This window comes from Protopterus annectens, chromosome 1.part0 (assembly GCF_019279795.1).
Source record: "Protopterus annectens isolate FY-2018-M chromosome 1.part0, PAN1.0, whole genome shotgun sequence".
Classification (NCBI taxonomy): Eukaryota; Metazoa; Chordata; order Ceratodontiformes; family Protopteridae; genus Protopterus; species Protopterus annectens.
The window spans coordinates 350,161,908-350,181,947 of record NC_056725.1 but is presented as its reverse complement, the minus strand read 5'-3'; the positions used below and the strand labels follow the sequence as shown (position 1 = coordinate 350,181,947).

Below are 20,040 nucleotides of genomic sequence, written 5' to 3'. Positions count from 1 at the left end.
CAACCAGATCTACCAACTCACTAACCATAGCTCATCACAACTACATGCACTCCTTCATGTCAACCAATTTGACATCCTATGCCTATCGGAAACATGGCTAAAACCCACTATTAAAGACAGTTAAATTACCCCACCAGGCTATAATATAATTAGACAGACCGCACAACAAAAAAGGGAGGAGGTGTTGCTATTCTCTTCAAAACTCACCTACAAATCAGCACCATTAACCTGAACCTCCCCATTAACATTAATGCCGAACTTATATGCTCTAAACTTCAAATAAACAAAAGTAAAGCCATCTATATCATTTGTACATACCTCCCCCCAGGAAATAATATTAACACGCTCGAGAACATTCTCAACTTACTTGCATCCACTGTCCCACAAGAAACAATCATACTTGGTGACCTAAATATTGATTGGAATCACTGCAACCAGTCAAACCCCACTTCCCATATTAATCTCCACGGCTTCTCTCAACTTATCTCAGGCCGAACCAGAATTAACAAAAGTAACAATAAAGACTCCATTTTGGACTGGATACTTACTAATACTCCCCAACAAACCTACTCTTCAGGCACCTTACCAGATGATCTAAGTGACCACATGTTAACTTGTATTATAAGAAAAAAATCTAGCATCACTTTTCCTACCTCTTTCCGTACATTACGCTCAAAAAAAAATTTAACTCAGAACTCTTTCTCACGCAACTACATCACTGTAACTGGACTCCTCTAAAGTCACTACCTCTCAATGATGCTGTTCAATACTTCAACTCCACATTTTTATCTATTTTAGGTCTGCATGCTCCCATACACAAGATTAGAATAAAAACCAAACCTGCCCCCTGGATAACCAACAATACTAGGCAACTAATCATAACCAGAAACAAAAACTGGGCAAAATGGCGTACTTCCAAAAAACAAGCTGACCATCAAACCTTTCGTGAATGTAGGAACAAAACAAAAAAAGCCATACTATCTGATAAACAGAACTACTACCTTCGCCAACAACAAATATCCAATAAGGAACCTAAAAAATTTTGGACCACCATTAATAATATACTATCCCCAGGCCAAACAATCACACCAAACCCACAGTACTCTAACCCTGATAACCCTATACAAATAGCTAATTCCTTTAATTCCTACTTCACAAATACTATACAAAACCTGGCGAGTCACCTATCTCCTGACACCTCAAATCTGCACTCCTTCTCCGTTAATACACCACCCTCATTTCACCTCCATCCCATCCCTACATCATATATTTCTTCACTACTTCAAAAACTAAAGCCCTCCTCACCCTCTGAAGGCAAACTCCCTGCTGAGTTTCTGCAAATAGGAGCCAAAGCTGTAGCTTTTCCTATCTCTATTTTGATAAACAGATCCATCAATGAAGGAACTGTCCCTGATATCTGGAAAATATCTCACATCATCCCACTACACAAAGGGGGAAAATCTATTGATCTATCTAACTATCGTCCCATAGCTTTGTTATCCCCTATTGCCAAAATCTTAGAAAAATGTATCCATAAACAATTACTAAATCATCTTCTCCAAAACAGCCTACTTGCTAGCTGTCAACATGGCTTCAGACCTTCCCATAGTACCACCACTGCTCTGCTCTCCTTCACAAACACCATCAACACTAACCGCAACTTAAACAATCTTTCTTCTGCACTATTCATTGACCTGTCTAAAGCCTTTGACATGGTAAATCACAAAATGCTCCTCCACATTCTCAATTCTCTATCACTGGATCCTAACAGCTTAACTTGGTTTCAATCTTACCTCAAAAACCGTAAACAAGCAGTACTCTGGAAAAACTCAATATCTGACTACCTTCCTATTTCCCTAGGTGTCCCACAAGGCTCTATCTTAGGTCCACTTCTTTTTTCCATCTTTATCAATGACCTTCAATCAGCTATCCCTTTTTCTAATGGTATCCAATATGCAGATGACTCCACTATTATCTGCACAGCTACCTCTTATGCTGAACTTCAGTCTCTTACACAAAAAGCCTTTAACACAGTTGAACATTGGTTTTCCCAACGCTGCCTCATACTCAACCCTAAGAAAACAAAACTTCTACTCTTCTCCCCAACACGTAACCAAATACCCCTACATTTCTCAATCACTTCAAACAACAATACTAGTATTTCCCCCGAAACCACCACAAAACTACTAGGAATTACAATTGATAATAAACTCAATTTTGAAAATCACATTAACTCTACTATAAAAAGTGTGAACAAAAAAATAGGAACCCTATATAGAATTAAACCATTTCTTACCCCAACTACTAGAATTACCCTAGCCAAGACCCATCTAATCTCTACTTTACTCTATGCATGTCCTATTTATACCAACCTGTCAAAAAAAAACCTTAATAAACTAGTTATATCCTACAACAACATTGCTAGATTTGCTACCAGATCTCCTTTTAGAACCCACCACTGCATTAATCTAAGACAACTTGGCTGGCTCAAACTTCCTAATCAGATTATACTTCAACAACTAGTAATAGCCCACAAAACCCTGTACCAATCCACCAAACCTCCAATACTCACCAGCCTTATTACCCCTTATTATATCCTGAAACATCTACGCTCCTCTAACAAACTTCTGATCAACATTACTGCACCTAAAAACACTGCAGGAGATGGCTTATTCTGCAACTCAGTTGGGAAACACTGGAACAATTTACCTGCTGATATCACATCCCTGACTTATCTTCCTATTTTCAAGAAGAATCTCAAATTGTGCCTTAATAACAAATGGCTCTGCCCCTGTATTAACCCTGACTAGCTAGCCCTTCTGTCTCCCATCTCCCTTTCCTTCTTCCCCTTCTTTACCCAATAACCCAATAAATGTTTTCTAAAGTTCCACAGCCACTCCTTAAGACAAGAAACTTACCCTTTGAACAAGTACTCAAAAGCTTCTTTTCTTTCCTCTCTTCTTAGGTGCATGTTTGCCTTCATAAAACTAACTTTCTTAGCTCTATGAAAATCATCTAATCCTCTACTCATCCTATTATATATCAAATACCTTTCCTATCTTTTCCCCTCCTCTTTCTCACTTTATCCTTTCTTTTATTCTAAGTACATTTAAAATATTGCAAAAACCACCAAAGGAAGATAGAAATACGATCAGTATTACCACGAAAGAAAAACTCCACTGCACTTCTGGATAATAATTTAATCCACTCGAAGGTAAAAAGCACAATAACTTCTTCTCCACAATAATTTTCTCTAGCGCCTCGGCAAACTTGCCTTTACAGAGTAAAAATTCCACAACACTGAATACTCACTTTAAATACATTTCAAAAGACACACCTCTACTAACAATCAAGTAATTGCACTCAATTAATTACCAATTAAGAATTTAAGAAGACAAACTACACACAGTAAAAAATGTGTTTAAAAAAACATCTATACAAAAAGAAAAATATGCATTTTTCCTAAACTTATTCCAAACTTTTCCAAGAACAGTCATGATTCAGTCCATTTGGACTTAAAGTATTAAATTTTAGTATAAGACATAGTTCCTTTCTCCTTAATATTTGTTTTACTTGCTGTTCACTACAATATGCCTCATTATTAACTTTATCCAATACTGTTGCTTTTAAATTGTCAGGTTTACTATTATGATACTTATAAAAATGTACTGCCAAAGGGCTACTTTCTTTCTGATTTTTAATATCTCTGACATGTTCTTTTAACCTACAACACAGCGTTCTTTTAGTTTCTCCAATGTAAAATTTGCCACAAGGGCATTCTATACCATAAATTACCTGTTCTGATTTACAATTAAAAGTTCCTTTAGTTTCAAAAACAATCCCATTCAAGGTTTTAAACTGTGGAACTATATACTTACATATGGTACACTTTCCACATTTACTAGTACCTAGATGTTTCACCTGTTTGTACATTAACATCCTTGGTGTTTTAAATCGACTATGTACTATAAAATCCTGAACATTCCTTCCTCTATTATAAGAGAAACTAAGCCCATTATTATTCAAAAAATCTAATTCCTTTTTAAGAACATTCCAGCTGAACATTACTCGTGTCTTGACTTGTTCAGACAGTACCGAGTATGTTGAAACAAAATAAACTGTATCTTTTACTTCTTTCTTATTATAGTTACTACCCCTACTACCATTTTTACAATTGTTTTTGATTTTTTTGAGACTATACTTTAATTCACTCTCAGGATATCCTCTATTCTTAAATTTATTATAACTTGATAGGTATTCTTTCTCCCTAATATTAGGGTTATTACATAGTCGCTTTACTCTATTGAATTCAGTGTAAGGAATAGATTTAATAACATGTGGTGGATGGTAACTAGTGCCATACAACACCGAGCCTGAACCCTGGAACTTCCTATGTATTTGATATTCTATCAATAAATTATTATGTCCTTTTAAGGTAATATCCAAATATTGTACCGTATTACCCATTTGTAATCCATCAAATTTTATATTCATGTTGTTATTCTCAATCTCCATCAAAAACTGATGAATACTGTCTTTTCCTCCCCTACATACAAACAACAAATCATCAATATAACGGAAATATCCATAGACATATTTTTTATAAAAGGAATTGGTATATATATATTTATTCTCAAATATACCCATAAAAATATTGGCATAACTGGGAGCAAAGGCAGCCCCCATTGCTGTACCTTGCCTTTGTCTATAGATATCTCTGTTGAACTCAAATATATTATTATTTAAGCACATTTGTAGCAATTCTAACACATAATCAGCAACAACTGTATCACCTATACATTGCTTAACAGCCAACAGTCCATCCTCATGTTTTATACTTGTATATAAGCTCACAACATCTATCACCACAAAATACATACTTTCTTCCCATCTTATAGTTTTTATACAATTAATTAAAGAAAATACATCCTTTACATATGATGGCAGTCTATATACATACGGTACTAAATATGTATGTAAAAAAATAGACATATTATGTAAAAAACTATCAGTAGCTGAAACTATGGGACGTCCCGGTGGGGGAAACTCATTTTATGTAACTTTGGTAAACAGTAAAAACATGGCATTCTTGGTTTATTTATATTAAATTTTTCTTTTACATCTTTATAAGAAAAATGTCTTAATCTGTAACCTTTATCTATAATATACTCATATTTCCTCTGTGCATCCACATATTCAGATATTTTAATTTTTCATATACTTCATTTTTCTTTAAATGTGCATATCACATATCCAAGTATTGGATGACATTTAATATTACCAATTTTCCCCCTTTATCCGAGGGTTTAAATACAATGTTATCATTTTGCCCCAAGTTTATTAAACTATTCCATTCTGCTTTATGTAAATTATAATTAATTTGTGCTTGATACTGCTTAAAATAATAAAAATCTGCTTCTAAATTATGCAATAATGATTTATATAGATATTTGATATTGTCATTACGATATGGAGGTGTAAAAACTTTTACCTTAATTTTGCTAGTATCCAATTCATTACATTCTCTGTTATCTAATTCCGAGTCACAAGAAAAAACTCATCATCTGTACTAGTTATATTAAACTCTATAAATTCATTTCCTTCACTTTCAACATTTACATCCTTATTATTTTTAAAGAAATCCATAAGATGTAACTTTCTAGCAAAATTATAAACATCAGCCTTTAACATATGAATTCTGGGTAAAACAGTTGGAATGAATTTTAGCCCTTTATTTAATACATTTCTATCACTCTCTGTTAGTTCAATTCCTGACAAATTAACAATATACTCACAGTTCAATGGACATTCCATCTCGTTGTTAAAATCAGTACCATTTACCCCTTTTATGATACCGCTGATTCCCAAACCCTCCCCTCTGCTGTCCCTGTCCATTCCAACTCCGCTTGCGACTGGAACGATCATTTTGAAAACATTCCAATCCCTTGCTATTTCCTGGATTGGGGAGTGCTGGAAATATTTCGGCATCTGAGTCGTCTTCCGTGTGTGATAAGCCACTTTCAGCTGAAGCTTGTCCTTTTCCTCCTGCCACGCCATTATGCTCAGCTCGTTCAAATTGTACTCGCTTCCGGTTCACTTTGGTGTTGAATAGGAACGCCCTCTTGTTGTCGTAATCACGCAAGTCCCTATGTAACTTGTTTTTCTTCCGTTCTATTAAATCTGACTCATAGTCCAATAATTGTTGATTAGTTTGCACTAAAAACTGCTGTAGATCCTCACTTTTGATTTTGTTACAAATTTCTACACACAGATTCTTAATTTCTTCTCTTAACTTCTGTTTTTTTAGATTGTCTCTTTCTATTAATATACGGACCCAGTCTCTACTGCACCGATGTGCAGCTTGTATCCATCTGTCATGAAACTGCTTATCCTCGGCATTCATCAAATCAAACGGGGTCGATGGACTTTTCACAGTTCGTAGACCCCGAGGAGTAATATCTAACTCTTCATACCGCTGTAAACTTTGGAGATTCAAAAAAACAGATGTCTCTTTGTATAACAACTTCTCTATCTGAGAAAATAATTCTTGAATATCAGGAGCAACTGTAGCATCCGATTTCCTGCCAATTCTAGCAAACGGATTTTGCTGCCACAGCTTTCTGTCTTGCTGCCATTTATTATACATTGCTGAAGCTCTCTCAGGAACAGAGACATCTTCTCTCCCTATTCCATTATTAACATTCAAGGCACCCACTGTTCCATTAGATGAAACCAAGAAACTGTCCATAGATTTTTGAGTATTGTCCATACCAGATTCTCTAAACATTCTTGGAAGTGCAGCAAAGGAGTCACTAGCCATGAAGATTGCAAAAACCACCAAAGGAAGATAGAAATACGATCAGTATTACCACGAAAGAAAAACTCCACTGCACTTCTGGATAATAATTTAATCCACTCAAAGGTAAAAAGCACAATAACTTCTTCTCCACAATAATTTTCTCTAGCGCCTCGGCAAACTTGCCTTTACAGAGTAAAAATTCCACAACACTGAATACTCACTTTAAATACATTTAAAAGACACACCTCTACTAACAATCAAGTAATTGCACTCAATTAATTACCAATTAAGAATTTAAGAAGACAAACTACACACAGTAAAAAATGTGTATAAAAAAACATCTATACAAAAAGAAAAATATACATTTTTCCTAAACTTATTCCAAACTTTTCCAAGAACAGTCATGATTCAGTCCATTTGGACTTAAAGTATTAAATTTTAGTATAAGACATAGTTCCTTTCTCCTTAATATTTGTTTTACTTGCTGTTCACTACAATATGCCTCATTATTAACTTTATCCAATACTGTTGCTTTTAAATTGTCAGGTTTACTATTATGATACTTATAAAAATGTACTGCCAAAGGGCTACTTTCTTTCTGATTTTTAATATCTCTGACATGTTCATTTAAAATATTGTTTCTCTGCTCATCTCAAAAAAAAAAAAATTGTTTTATATTTTATCGTTTTAGTTTTTTATTATATATTTTTTATATCTGCATGCTGATTTGGACTGTCTTAAATTTTAGGTTGACTGATTTTTTACTTTGTATTAAAATTTGGAGCTTTTCTCCCCGGGCCTCTACTGAAAATGGACATATATCCAGTTAGACTAGCCTGGTCAACAAATGTAAAATAAAATAAATAAAATAAAGTCAAACCAAACAAACAGTATAGGGTACAGTATCAGTCAGGCCTATTTTTATTAGTAACTCTCAAGCAACCAGAAACTACAGTTATCCGGCATCTACCAATCCCATGCATGCTGGTTAACTGAGAGTTTACTTGTTCTCTGTAAAATACACTGCAGCTCTGGTTAATTGTGACACTAGATGGACTGTGAAAATGAAAGCCATTAGGCAGTACTTTGTTTCTTCACCAGGACAGCATTTGTTAATTTAACTGAATTAGTGAGTACAGTTCAAAAGAGGTATTTATATTGTATTATGCTAATTATCCCAAATTTTTATAAGCAGCTTTAACCCATAGAATATAGTGGTAGTTCTGACAGAATCAGAAAGTGTGGTTCACAAGAGGGCACTTCTTCCTAATGGGCCCTGGCAGTTCAAAGACAAATTCTAAACTTGTTGCTACTGTAGATGCTATAATATCTCTGGAAACCAACATCTTAGCATTTTAAATGACTTCTGCCTTTTTCCTCTGTTATCAGTTAAAAAGCTATCCTTTCTCCCATGCTTTTATCATTGACCTCAAAAATATATATAAAGAAAAATAATGGCACTTGGTCCATTCTCTTGGGATGCCTAGTAGGTTCACATTTCTCTCTGCACATCAGAATACCAGCAGTTCACTGTGCACAAAAACATACTAGAAAGAAAAGTGCTTTAAACAGTATCAGGCAATTAAATGTCTGATATAGATGCTTTTTATAGCATTAAGCATTGTCTTCTTTTTTATAAACCAAATATGTCTTTCCTGTTTGAAAGCATTAGTGTGTCTGCCATTTTGCATTTGTCTCTGTTGCAGAGTGAGCTTAGTAATTATTGCAGTGCTTATGCTTAAATTCTGCTCCGCAGCATTTACATTTAATGTTAAGATTATGTGCAGCTAGAAATAAGCTGGGATTCAGACAAGCTTATTGCAATTGGTACGTCTCTATTCAATTTTAGAACACCCTCTTTGCTTCCACCCCTGTCCTTAAAGGAGTTCCCCGGGGCTCCATTCTGGCTCCCCTTCTTTTTTTCCATTTTCATTAATAAACTACCAGTTGACATCCCTCACCTCCCTCTTGTTTTATGGTGATGACTTGGTCTTATTTTACTCAAGTTTGACCTCCTCAGCCGTACAACAGCAATTACAAGCCAACTTCATTTGTGTTATTAAATGGCTTAATAATGAAAAGCTAATGCTGAATACTTTTAAAACTAAAACAATGTTGTTTGGTACATTCCTTAAAAGGCAGAAAAACTCTTAGTCATTTCTTATCGATGACTGTCTTAATCCATTGATCAAGTCATTTCCTACAAATACCTTGATATGTGGCTTGACACCATACTGAACTTTCACCTTCACATAATACAGATATGGAAGAAAATAAAGTTCTTCCTATTTTGTTCCTGTAACATGTTCCCCTTCTCTCCAGACCTACCAAGAATGAAGAACCGCACTGCTTGAATATCTGCTTCCACTGTTTGCAGCAACATCCAATAAAAACTCCTGCACTGTCTAAACTATGAGCAATGCTATCTGTCATTTCATTACCCTCTACCATAGAAATGAGCATCATTGTATCATGTTTAATAAAGCCACTTGGTTACCTATCCCAGTAATGTGCCAACCTGCTTCTTGGATCCCAACTCTACAGTGTCCTCAAAGATCACTCCTCTCCTTCCCTTACCTGCAACCTCTTCGGACACCCCTGGCCCCCATTACAAGTGAAAAAGTCCTAACGACTCTAGTCCACTTCTTCAATGTCCCAGAACCAGACCTTATTGCACTAACTATGCCTTCTCCATCCTAGGCTCTCCCTTCTAATCTTTAAGACCTCATGTCCTACACATCACTTCATTCTCAGCTTAAAGGTTGTCACAGGTTTGAGTCAGTTTGCAAATGCTTTCCCTCTAGATCGCCTAATCCCCCACTCTCCCTTTTTATCAGCCAGGCACTTTTGTCCTTCTTACATTATTTCAGCTTGTGACATCTCTTTCACATTGCATATATTGTGTATAATTTCTGTGTCCTTACCTTTTTTTTTGCTATCTTTTAGACTTTGTGCTTTATCCCTTCACTATTTCACTCTCTACTGCTGCTTCTTTTTATTCCCTCTTTACTGTAACTATCCCTTCCTATTATCCCCTGTACTGTTTACTTTGTCATTACTGCTGTTATTAATTCATTGCCATCTTCAGCATTTTGTTTGTATTCATAATACTTCTTGTTAACATGCCTGTGTACTGCCATATATGTTTGTCTGGACTGAGCCTGATATAGGTCCATTTAGATCAGTGTTCTACCTTATTTTTCAAACTAACCCAAGCACAAGATGCCAAATACTTCTGGATGCCCTTTATTGATACAGAGCCTGGCACACTGCGGTGATTTTAACTGTCGGTAAAATCACCATGGTAGGCTCCATGGTCATTCTGAATGCTAGTGAGGCATTCTGTGGAACTAGCTGATGCCACTTAGCCATGTGAAATTCCCCGGAAATGCTTGTGTGAAAGGAGTTATGCAGCCAAGTGATTCTCTGAATCACTCGATTGTGTAAATTAACATAACCAAAATGCCACATTCCTCCATAATTTCAAATGACAGAGACCATATTGTTGACAAATTTCATGAACTTCAGTGGAGAAGAGCTGGTTCGTAGTCTTTGTATGTGTGTGTGTCTGTGTCTTTGGGTGTATGTTTTCCTGGGTGGTCACAGTAGGGGGCTTAATTAGGGGATTGGTGATGTATGTGTGTCTTTGTGTGGGTAAATGTTTCTGCGAGTGTGTTCAAGAGTGGGTGGCTGTGTGTGTGTGTGTGTGTGTGTGTGTGTGTGTGTGTGTGTGTGTGTGTGTGTGTGTGTGTATGTGTGTGTCGGGTACAGTTAACGTGTGTGTGTGGGGGGGGGTAAACGAGGGAGGTGCTGTTGCCAATACAATGCATGGGCTACCAGTGGTAAGTTACAGTCTAAAAGTGCTGGTTAGCACTGGTGGTACATTAATAACTTGAAACTGAATCTGATTTTATGTGATCATGTCAAATGCATGTTGCGGCATTTATAGTTTATGCGAGTGATAGAGAGTTTTTCTGAATCCCAGCAAGCGATTCTTTTGAGCAAGTCACTTAAGACGTTGTGCTAGATTGCACCTGAAAAGGGACTGTGTGCTTGGTGATTTTTCCCAGTTACCACATTTTTTTTGATAAATAATGTGTGTTCCTTGCTGAGCCTTAATCTTAGTTGAACTAAGTGATGTCCTTCTATTCCTATGTTGCAGTATTCTTGGTGTGGGATTTCCTGCCTTCAGGCGAGTCATACTTCGGCTCCTATACAAAAGCTTCAGCTTGGCTGTTGCAGTTGCATGGGACGTCACACATAGGGCCATAAACCAGGGACCTTAAGTGTGATGTCTGCATGCACAATCATCAGAAGTTTTCAGCCGTAGACAACTTTGCATCATACGATTGCTCTCCAGGCTTCGGATCAATTATAGATAAGTAACCCGTTGAGTTTTTTGCATTTCTAATTTTTTTACCAATCTTTCACATTGCTTAGGCTTGGCTGTTGTAGCTTTCAGCTGATGTCAGGGAAAAAAGAAAATGCCAATGCGGACACCAAATTCTCCATAAGGAAGCCCATGACAAATGCATTTTCTGCTTAGGCCAGGAACACGATCACAACGCCTGCCCTGTTTGTAAATCTTTTGTGCCCAAGACCTTACATAGCCGTCTGTCAGCTTTAAACCTTTACTTAAAAAAACAATGCCTCAAAAGGCTGGCTCTCAGGATGGATCCCACTTCGGAGGCTGCCCAAGAACCTCTGTGAAAGAAGGCCAAGATGCCTAGGCCTTCTTCGCCTGCCACTTCGCACCTGGACGCCGATGTAGGAGTTGAGGAGCGCTCGTTGGATCCGTCGGCTCCATCAATCTCCCTCATGGAGGCCACTGTACAGCCGATGTCCGGCATGTCCACGGAGCTTTGTCAGACACCGACTCTTGTCTGTGGGGAACCAGATTTGGTGGTTCCTTTGACCGGGATCCAGACCGGTCACATACATCTGATTGGATACAGCTGTTGCCAAACCCAGCTCTAGACCGACTCCAACCAAAAAGAAGCAAAAAATAAAACATGTTACGCCTGCTTCTGAAGCCCCTCCAGACTGGGAGGCCTTCACCTCTTCTCTTTTGCAGGCATTTATGGCCCTTGGGCCTTCTGCCTCACCCACAACTACGTTGCCTCTGTTAAGCCGTAGGCCTACCTCTGCTGCTTCTATTCCCAAGGCTCCCCTCCTTGAGGAAGAAGAAGAACATGAATCTACCTACTCTTCCTCGGATTAATCCATCTCTTTTGCATTCCAGATTGCTTCTCCCAAGGAATATTACTCTCCTGATGAGGATTCTGCGGAAGGGGATTCTCCACCTGAAGACATTACATTTGGTGAAATCATCACTAAAATGAATGACACTTTCAAATGGGATACTTCCCAAATGACAGAAACCCAAAAAAGATACTTTGAACTGCTGCAAGTGGATTCGCCCTCCCCTTCAGCTGTACCCCCTGTTCTTCCTGCATACTTGGGTGCCCTTACTGCCTGCAGCCTCTAGAACTCCTGACTCACAGCCTCCTGCACCTAAGCACCCAGACCGCTTCTACAAGGTGCCAAAGGAACAAAAATTCCTCATAAAGCCACCCTTAGCAGACCCAGCAGTGATTGCCACTACCCCTGATAAACAGTCTAGGTTGTTACCTTCTGCCTCCCTATTGCCCATGGATAAAGATAACAAATCCATGGATAGGATAGGCAAGAAGGTGTATACTTCCTCCACTTTGGACTTCAGAGCCATTAGCTATCAAACGCACATGACCAAGTATGCCTGGACTTAGTATCCCAAGCCACCTCTATGCTGGCTTCAATTCCTGACAGTCCCATTAAAACAGATATCTCCTCCAAATTGTCCTTGGCACTACAAGTGGCTAGACACTCCATAAGATGCAGCTACGACGCTGCAGAAGCTTCTGCTCACTCTACAACATCAGCATCTGTCCTTAGGAGATATTCCTGGCTTAGACTACAGAATCTGCCAGAGGAATTCAAGTCCAAAATCTTGGACGCCCCCCCCCCCCCCCCCGATCACAACTTCCTCTTTGGAAAGCAATCTGCAGAACTAGTAAAGAATCTGAAAGAAAAAAGCAAAGAATTACAGGATAGTAAACATCTCCTGGTATCCCTTATACCCAAATTTTACAGGAACTGCCCAGCTAAGACTACCTTTGTTAGGCTTAACCTGCATTTTGCTGCCACCTCATTCTCCAGGCCCAGAAGAGGAACTAGAAGATATTCCTCATCCAGGCCCACTGGCACACATCCTCAGCCTAGACAACCTTTTCAGGACAAGGCAGGTCCTAATAATGCGTGACTGCCTTGCTCATCTTCCCCTCTCAGCTCGCCTTACCCACTGTCTCCCCCTTCTGGCAGAAAATTACCACAGACCAATGGGTATTAACCATTATTCAAAAAGGATACTTTCTATCCTGGAAACAAATTCCACCTGGAAGAGCATTCCATTTCCCCCAAAAACCAATGCCATCTCCTACCATAAATTCTGTCAGACCTGCAACAACAAGGCACAATAGAACCTGTTCCCACAGGACAAGAAGGAAAGGGATTCTATTCCCGTCTGTTCCTGGTCCCTCGAAAGGACGGTCCCTGGAGACCCATTTTGGATCTCTCCTTCCTAAATCTTTACCAGCAGGTACCATCCTTCAAAATGCTGTCACTTCCCACTGTCTTACCCCTCATGCCCTCAAATGGTTTCATGGTCACCTTGGACCTAAAAGATGCTTAGCTGCACATTCCCATCAGAGCCTCACACAGATGTTTCCTGTGTTTCTCTGGCCCATCCTCGCACTTCCAATTTATGGCCTTGCCCTTTGGCTTATCCACTGCCCCAAGAGCGTTTACAAAGTGCCTAGCTCCAGCCATTGCCTTTTGCAGGACCCAAGGAATCCAGATTTACACATATCCGGGCGACATCCTTATCCTAGCGCAGTCAGAAGATTCCCTCTTAAGACATCTTCACTTCACTATGTCCCCTAGGGTTCACCCCAAACCTCAAGAAGTCCACCCTGAACCCAGACAGGGACAAGATATTCCTAGGCTGCAGAATCAATACAAAACAAATGAAAGCCTTTCTCCCACAGGACAAGGTTCTGTCTCTAACTTCCCACTTCCACGAAGTCTTGCTGTTCCTGACAGTCACTGCAAGGCAATTCCTTCGACTCCTGGGATTGGTGGCAGCAACCATTCCCATGCTGCCATTGGCCAGAATCCATATGCAAAAACTGCAGTGGTACCTCAAAAATATCTGGTCACAACACCAGAGTCACTTGGAACAAGTTATCCCCCTTCTTCCCTGTTTAAAGAAGGAAATCTTTTGGTGGATCCAACAAGTACAACTAAACCCTGGGCTTCCACTGCAGTCCCCTCAACCCACACAAATATTGCATACAGATGCCTCAGACTCAGGTTGGGGAGCCACCTTGCACTCTTACAGAGTCCAAGCTCAGTGGCAACCTCCCATGAAAACCAAACACATCAATGTAAGGGAGATGACAGCAGTTCTGTTAGCTGTACAGACCTTTATACCCCTACTGCTATCAGGTCCTCTTCTGATAGTGGCGGACAGTACCACTGTAATATGGTACATCAACCAACAGAGAGGTACCAAGGCATACCAATTGTGCAGGCTAGCCCTACTAATTTAGGACTTAGAATCTCAGGACACCCTATCCCTGCAAGCCAACTACATCCCTTCACAGGACAACAAGCAAGCAGACCTCCTGAGCAAAACATCCTCTCCACAACACGAATGGATGCTGGACAGGACGGTCTTCCTAGACATAGTCCACCGGTGGGGCACTCCACAAATAGATCTGCTTGCCTTCCCCCAGAACAGGCAGCTGCAGACCTTCTGCACAAAGCCTGGAGAGTAGACGCCTTCAGTTTCACCTAGGAGGGGAAGTTCCTTTATGCCTTCCCCCCTTACCTCGGATTCAGAAAGTCCTTCTGAAAATCAAGAAGGACAAACCAAAAATCTTGCTAGTGACTCCCTACTGGCCAAGGCAGCACTGTTCCCCCTTCTAACAATTTAGCCAAGGGCAATCACTGCAAGTTACCCCACAAGGTGGACCTCCTGACACAAGAGAAAGGAACTCTCTTACACCCACACTTGCAAATGCTTATCCCTAACTTTGTGGGTGATAAATTACTAACCCCATTCAGACACCACTACTCAGAGGATGTGCTATCAGTCCTGAGGGAGGCCAAGAAACCCACTACTAGAAAATCATACATTGCTAAATGGGAAAGATTTACTCAGTGGTGTCTGGGACAGGAAAGGGATCCTTATGAGGCTGACACCCTCCCTCAGTCCTCTCATATGTGTCAACCTATAAAGGGTGGACTTTCCTATTCTTCATTGAAAGTGCACCTCTCCGCATTATCAGCCTGCTTACCTCTGGAGCCTCCCTTGTTAGCCAGGCTACATGTGAAACTTTTCCTTAAAGGGTCTTGCACGTTAGACCACCTAAGAAGCTTGTCCCTCCTCCATGGGACCTGAACTTCATCCAGCTCCCCTTCGAACTGGCTAGTACAGCCTCTCTACAGTTTCGTACTTGGAAAACAGTACTGCTAGTGGCTGTTACCTCTGCCAGAAGGGTTTTTGAGCTACAAGCCTTAATGGCATGCTCACCTTACACCATTTTCCATAGAGACAGGGTCACACTGAGCGCTAACCCCTCCTTCATGCCCAAGGTAGTCAGTGACTTATCTCTAAATCAATCCATTCACCTACCCAATTTTTCCCCTCTTCCAGTAACCAAGGAGAGAGGATACTCCACTCCCTAGATGTCCACAGGCAACTGAGATTTTACCTGGACAAGACTAAAGACATTAGGAAATCCAAACAACTCTTTGTATCTTTCCACCTCAGGGCATTAGGGAAGGCAGTCACCAAACAGACCATTGCATCCTGGATTAGAAAGGCAATCTGTTTCTGCTACTCACATCACAGAAAAACCCACCAGTTGGGGTTAAAGCACACTCCACAAGAGCAGTGGCCACTTCCAAGGCCTTCCAAAAAGGCATGGACACCACTTCCATTATGAAAGCAGCTACATGGTCCACTATCCACACTTTCACCAAACATTACAAATTGGACCAAATCTCCAAAGCACGCGCAAGATTTGCAAGGGCAGTCCTACAAAGCTTTGTGGAATCATCTTCTGCATCCCACACCAAGAATACTGCGACATAGGAATAGAAGGGCATAGAATAGTTGTGTAAAATCTTACCATAACCATAGATGTCCTTCTCTTCCATGTTGCAGTATTCCTTCCCACCCACCATTCTCCCTCACAGACTCTACCAGTCTTAACTGTTCCCTGATGCCTCTCTCCATTACGGAAGAGACCCAGTGCCTTTTACATGTTAACCTTTGGCAGCCTATCCTTTTGGGGCATCTACTTTGCCTGCTTAGCTTCAAGTTCTTAGGATTGTGCATGCAGATGTCCCAAATAAGATCCCTGGTTTATGGTCCTACACGTGACGTCCCACACAGCTGCAACAGCCAAACTAAAGCTTTTGTATAGGAGCTGACGTTCGAGTCACCTGAAGGCAGGAAATCCCACACCAAGAATACTGCAACATGGAAAAGAAGGACATCTATGGCTATGGTAAGATTTTACACAACTATTCTTTTTTGAAAGTTTCTAATTTTTGATATACGAGATGCAAGGGAAATTGTGCTGCTTGCATTTACTCAAGTCTAATAATAATTTTTTCAAATTGTTTTTCAGATTTGCTGGACAAGAAGAATGGTTTAGAGCTGACAGAGGAGGAAAATTCAGCTGGGATTTCTTAAAATTCAAAAATATACCTTTAGAAGCTGTAGACGCCAGTGAGACTCTGATGAACTATGATGGCTTGGATAACTTGGGTAAGAATATAGCTTCTTGACTGTAATATCAATTAAACACTGAAAATTAAATTTACGTAAACATTTTGAGCTAAGACTGTGTGACAAAAGAAGGCCATGTGTTTTTGAAAGGTAGGCTTAAGCACTTGAATGAGTAACTTTTCTTTTGAGTCCTGTGTAACATGGCTGTGATGCCAGGAGAATGCAAAATTGTGGAAAGGAATAGTGTAATTGGCTGACTTAATCATTTGGGGATATTTTTGATTAGCTGATTTTCCTTTGTTAGAACAATATGTTGCATTGATTAGTATGTGAGAGGGTGACATGGTTGGGACCATTTGATCAATATTTTATAAAGTTTGAACAGATTGTACTGAGATGGCAGTACAGTGGTTATCATGGAACATGCCCCTTTCCCTACTGTGTTGTGATCTCAGAGTTGGTATATATAATTAGCAGGAGATGTGAGGAATGCAGGAAGACTTGCCCCCTTCAAAAATGCTGTTTGTGTTATGTTCTTGCTTTTTGACTTTTGAAAATATTGATCACATGATCCTGACATTTTAAAAATTCCACCAGCTAAACTAGATCCATAGACATAGCCATAGCCATATTCAAAAACTAGCCAAGCCAGACCACGTGTTACAACTGTGAGAACCATGTTAAAAACAATAAAACCTCTCCAGATATGCAGACCACATAACTTTTTAATAGGACTGAGTGCCTTTGTCTCTTGTATATTGAAACTTTATCAGAATTTACAAAACACATAATAGCAAACATATGACAGCTTACAATTTGTGGCCACATCAGATCATTAGTCCTGCAGCAAGCTGATACATTAAAGCAACAATGTTTAAGAATTTAAATAATCTTAAAATTATAAACTATGTTAAATAAGAAATATTTGTTAAAAAATTGTGTACAAAATGTTATGTTTTAAAAACTCAAAATCCTATTAAAAATACTAAACATACTGCAGTTTAGCTGGCTGTAATTTTAATATGCTGGCTATAGAAATTTGATCAACCAGTCCTGGAGATTTTATGGTATTCAACTTGCATTGCCAAACAAATTCTCTATATTCCAATCTACTCTTCCACATACCTCCCGTAGGATTCTTTTCAACATTATGTGATGTAAAACATAAAAATCATTTAAAACCAACATAGATTTTGAATGTTTGTATAAAGCATTGCTCTCATTACTCTTAATACCATTACAATGTTCTGATATTCTGTAAAATTTCCTCTCTCTCTCTTCACTAGATAAAATCCATCGCGTTAATGAAAATCCCTGGTAAACTATACCACTTGTTTCACTATTATAACATCTGTGAATACCAATAGACTTTTTAAAACCATAAACTTTGGGTTGTCTAAAATGTACTTATAAAACTTGCAATGTCCACATTTGAACATGCCATATTTCTTAATTGGATCAAAAGACTTATTCTGGTTTTCTAAAATTTGTTTAACAGTTTGTGATTTTCTAAACACAGTCAGTGGTTCATCACTTAATTTGGATTTTAAATTGCCCTCAAATGCTAAATACCAAAACGCTTCATTAGTACAAGGTAAAATCAAGGCTGTACACCTATTTTTAATTTACGTGTTCCAGTCATGCTAGGTTTATTTTTTGTTAATTTTTTGGATATATTAATTTCAAAGGATTTTGAGAAGAAAGATTTTGTGTTAAACATTTATAGGAAAGATAGATTCTCAAATTCATATCTACATTTTAGGAGTTGTCACCCTTCTTTTCAGAAAAGGGACAACTATTGCATCTTTCTAGAATTATATTGGAACATACTAATTTTGCCACCAGGGCTGGCAGTCTTCTGGGTATGTTTTTTTAGATCATGGCTTCCCCCAAAATATGTTAGACCAGATCAAAAAGGAGGTATGTGAATTGAGACATACAGTTTTTAAACCAATTTGATATGATGAGTTTGCCATGTAAAGATAGTTATCCGATAAAAGGGAGTAATAGGTGTAGAGGCTTAATTTATCTTATGCTAATGAGGCTTTTTCCATCATTGGGGTGTTTTAAGATCCAAGTTAGGTAATGAAACATTGATTGTGTTTAGAAAAGCACAGAATGTTAAATAAGACTTTTCATCCAGTTGAGAAATGTCACAATCAAATGTGGACATAGTAAATTTTGTAAGTACATTTTGAATGGCCCATAAGTCAAAGTTTATGGTTTTGAAAAGTCTGCTGGTAGTCGCAGATATTATAATTGTGAAACAAGTTGTGTAGTTTACTTGGCATCTTGTTTATCATGTGATGGATTGTATGTAGGGAAGACCAAGAGGAAACTCAAAAATAGAATGTCACGCCATTGTGATGATCAGGTTTCTTTAACCAGCGTACTAAAATTATGCTCAGGTAATTTGTAGTAATCTAATATTGTCTTTTTCATCTTTTCATCCATTCCTCAACCTGCAGATTTCGGATTCAACTTTGGCCAATTTTGGATATGCAGCTCAAGCTCCTCCCCTTACCCACAAGCCTCTCCCAAGCCCCAGATCACCTCAGATCTGATTTGCCACTTCCAGTTACCAGAAGTGTTTCGAGAGGTAAGTCAGTTTTTGATCTTAAAATTACCGTCTTTTGGCAGGGGCTTTTCATCTCTCTCTCTCTCTCCTCCTGCCTTCCCTATAGTTTAAAAAAAAAGAAAAAGTTTTTAGATATATTGTTTTTGGTGGTGGTTGTTCCCTTCTAGGCCTAATGCCCCTCTCTCCCTTTTCTTTCTTCTACTCTTTACAGTAATCTTGGTAGCATTGTTTGCATTTTCTTCCTCATGCCATTGGGAATTTCTTGGCACCATTGTTGGTATTTTGCCTATTCTTTTCCTTAGCTTTATCTGTGTATTTGAATTTCTTTCAGGGTTGTTGAGCCTTCCTTGCATAATGTTAGACAAAGCCGATGGGCACAAAATAGCCAACTCACATGCCCACTCAGACTGCGTCTACTGTCTAGGGGTCGCTGATCTTGAGGTCGAGTGTGAGATTTGTTCCAGCTAAAACCACAGACCCTTGGTTGAATGCAGGAACAAGCTCATTCTCAAGGGATTGCTGCCTCCTTCTTCTCCCTCAGCAACTAAACCAGCAGAAAATTCTGAAGGGAAAAAGATGGACGAGGCTAAGGAAAAGTCAGAAAAAAAAAGTGTAAGGAGTCAAGGAAGTGTTCCTCTGACTGCTCTTCTCCCTCGACACAGACTTTGGCTCCTCCCCTGAAGATATCCAGAGTTTTGGGTTCGTCCACCTCTTCAGATCTGGTGTGTAGGATTCATAGAAGTTTCTATCCCATAAGCAGCCTCAGATCTCTCCAGGGCTGATTCCATTGAGATTTCATTCTCTTTTTCTCCAAGAAACTCA

General features: G+C 39.0%; 1 protein-coding gene across 1 annotated transcript in view; it reads left to right on the top strand.

Moving 5' to 3' along the window:
• The window catches only part of DMAC2 (distal membrane arm assembly component 2), a 654,694-nt gene that overhangs the window by 169,716 nt on the left and 464,938 nt on the right, over positions 1–20,040 (top strand). The window contains exon 4 of the mRNA XM_044060005.1: positions 16,540–16,679. Within this exon, the coding sequence (XP_043915940.1) occupies positions 16,540–16,679 (140 nt within the window). The remainder of the gene's footprint in view (positions 1–16,539; positions 16,680–20,040) is intronic.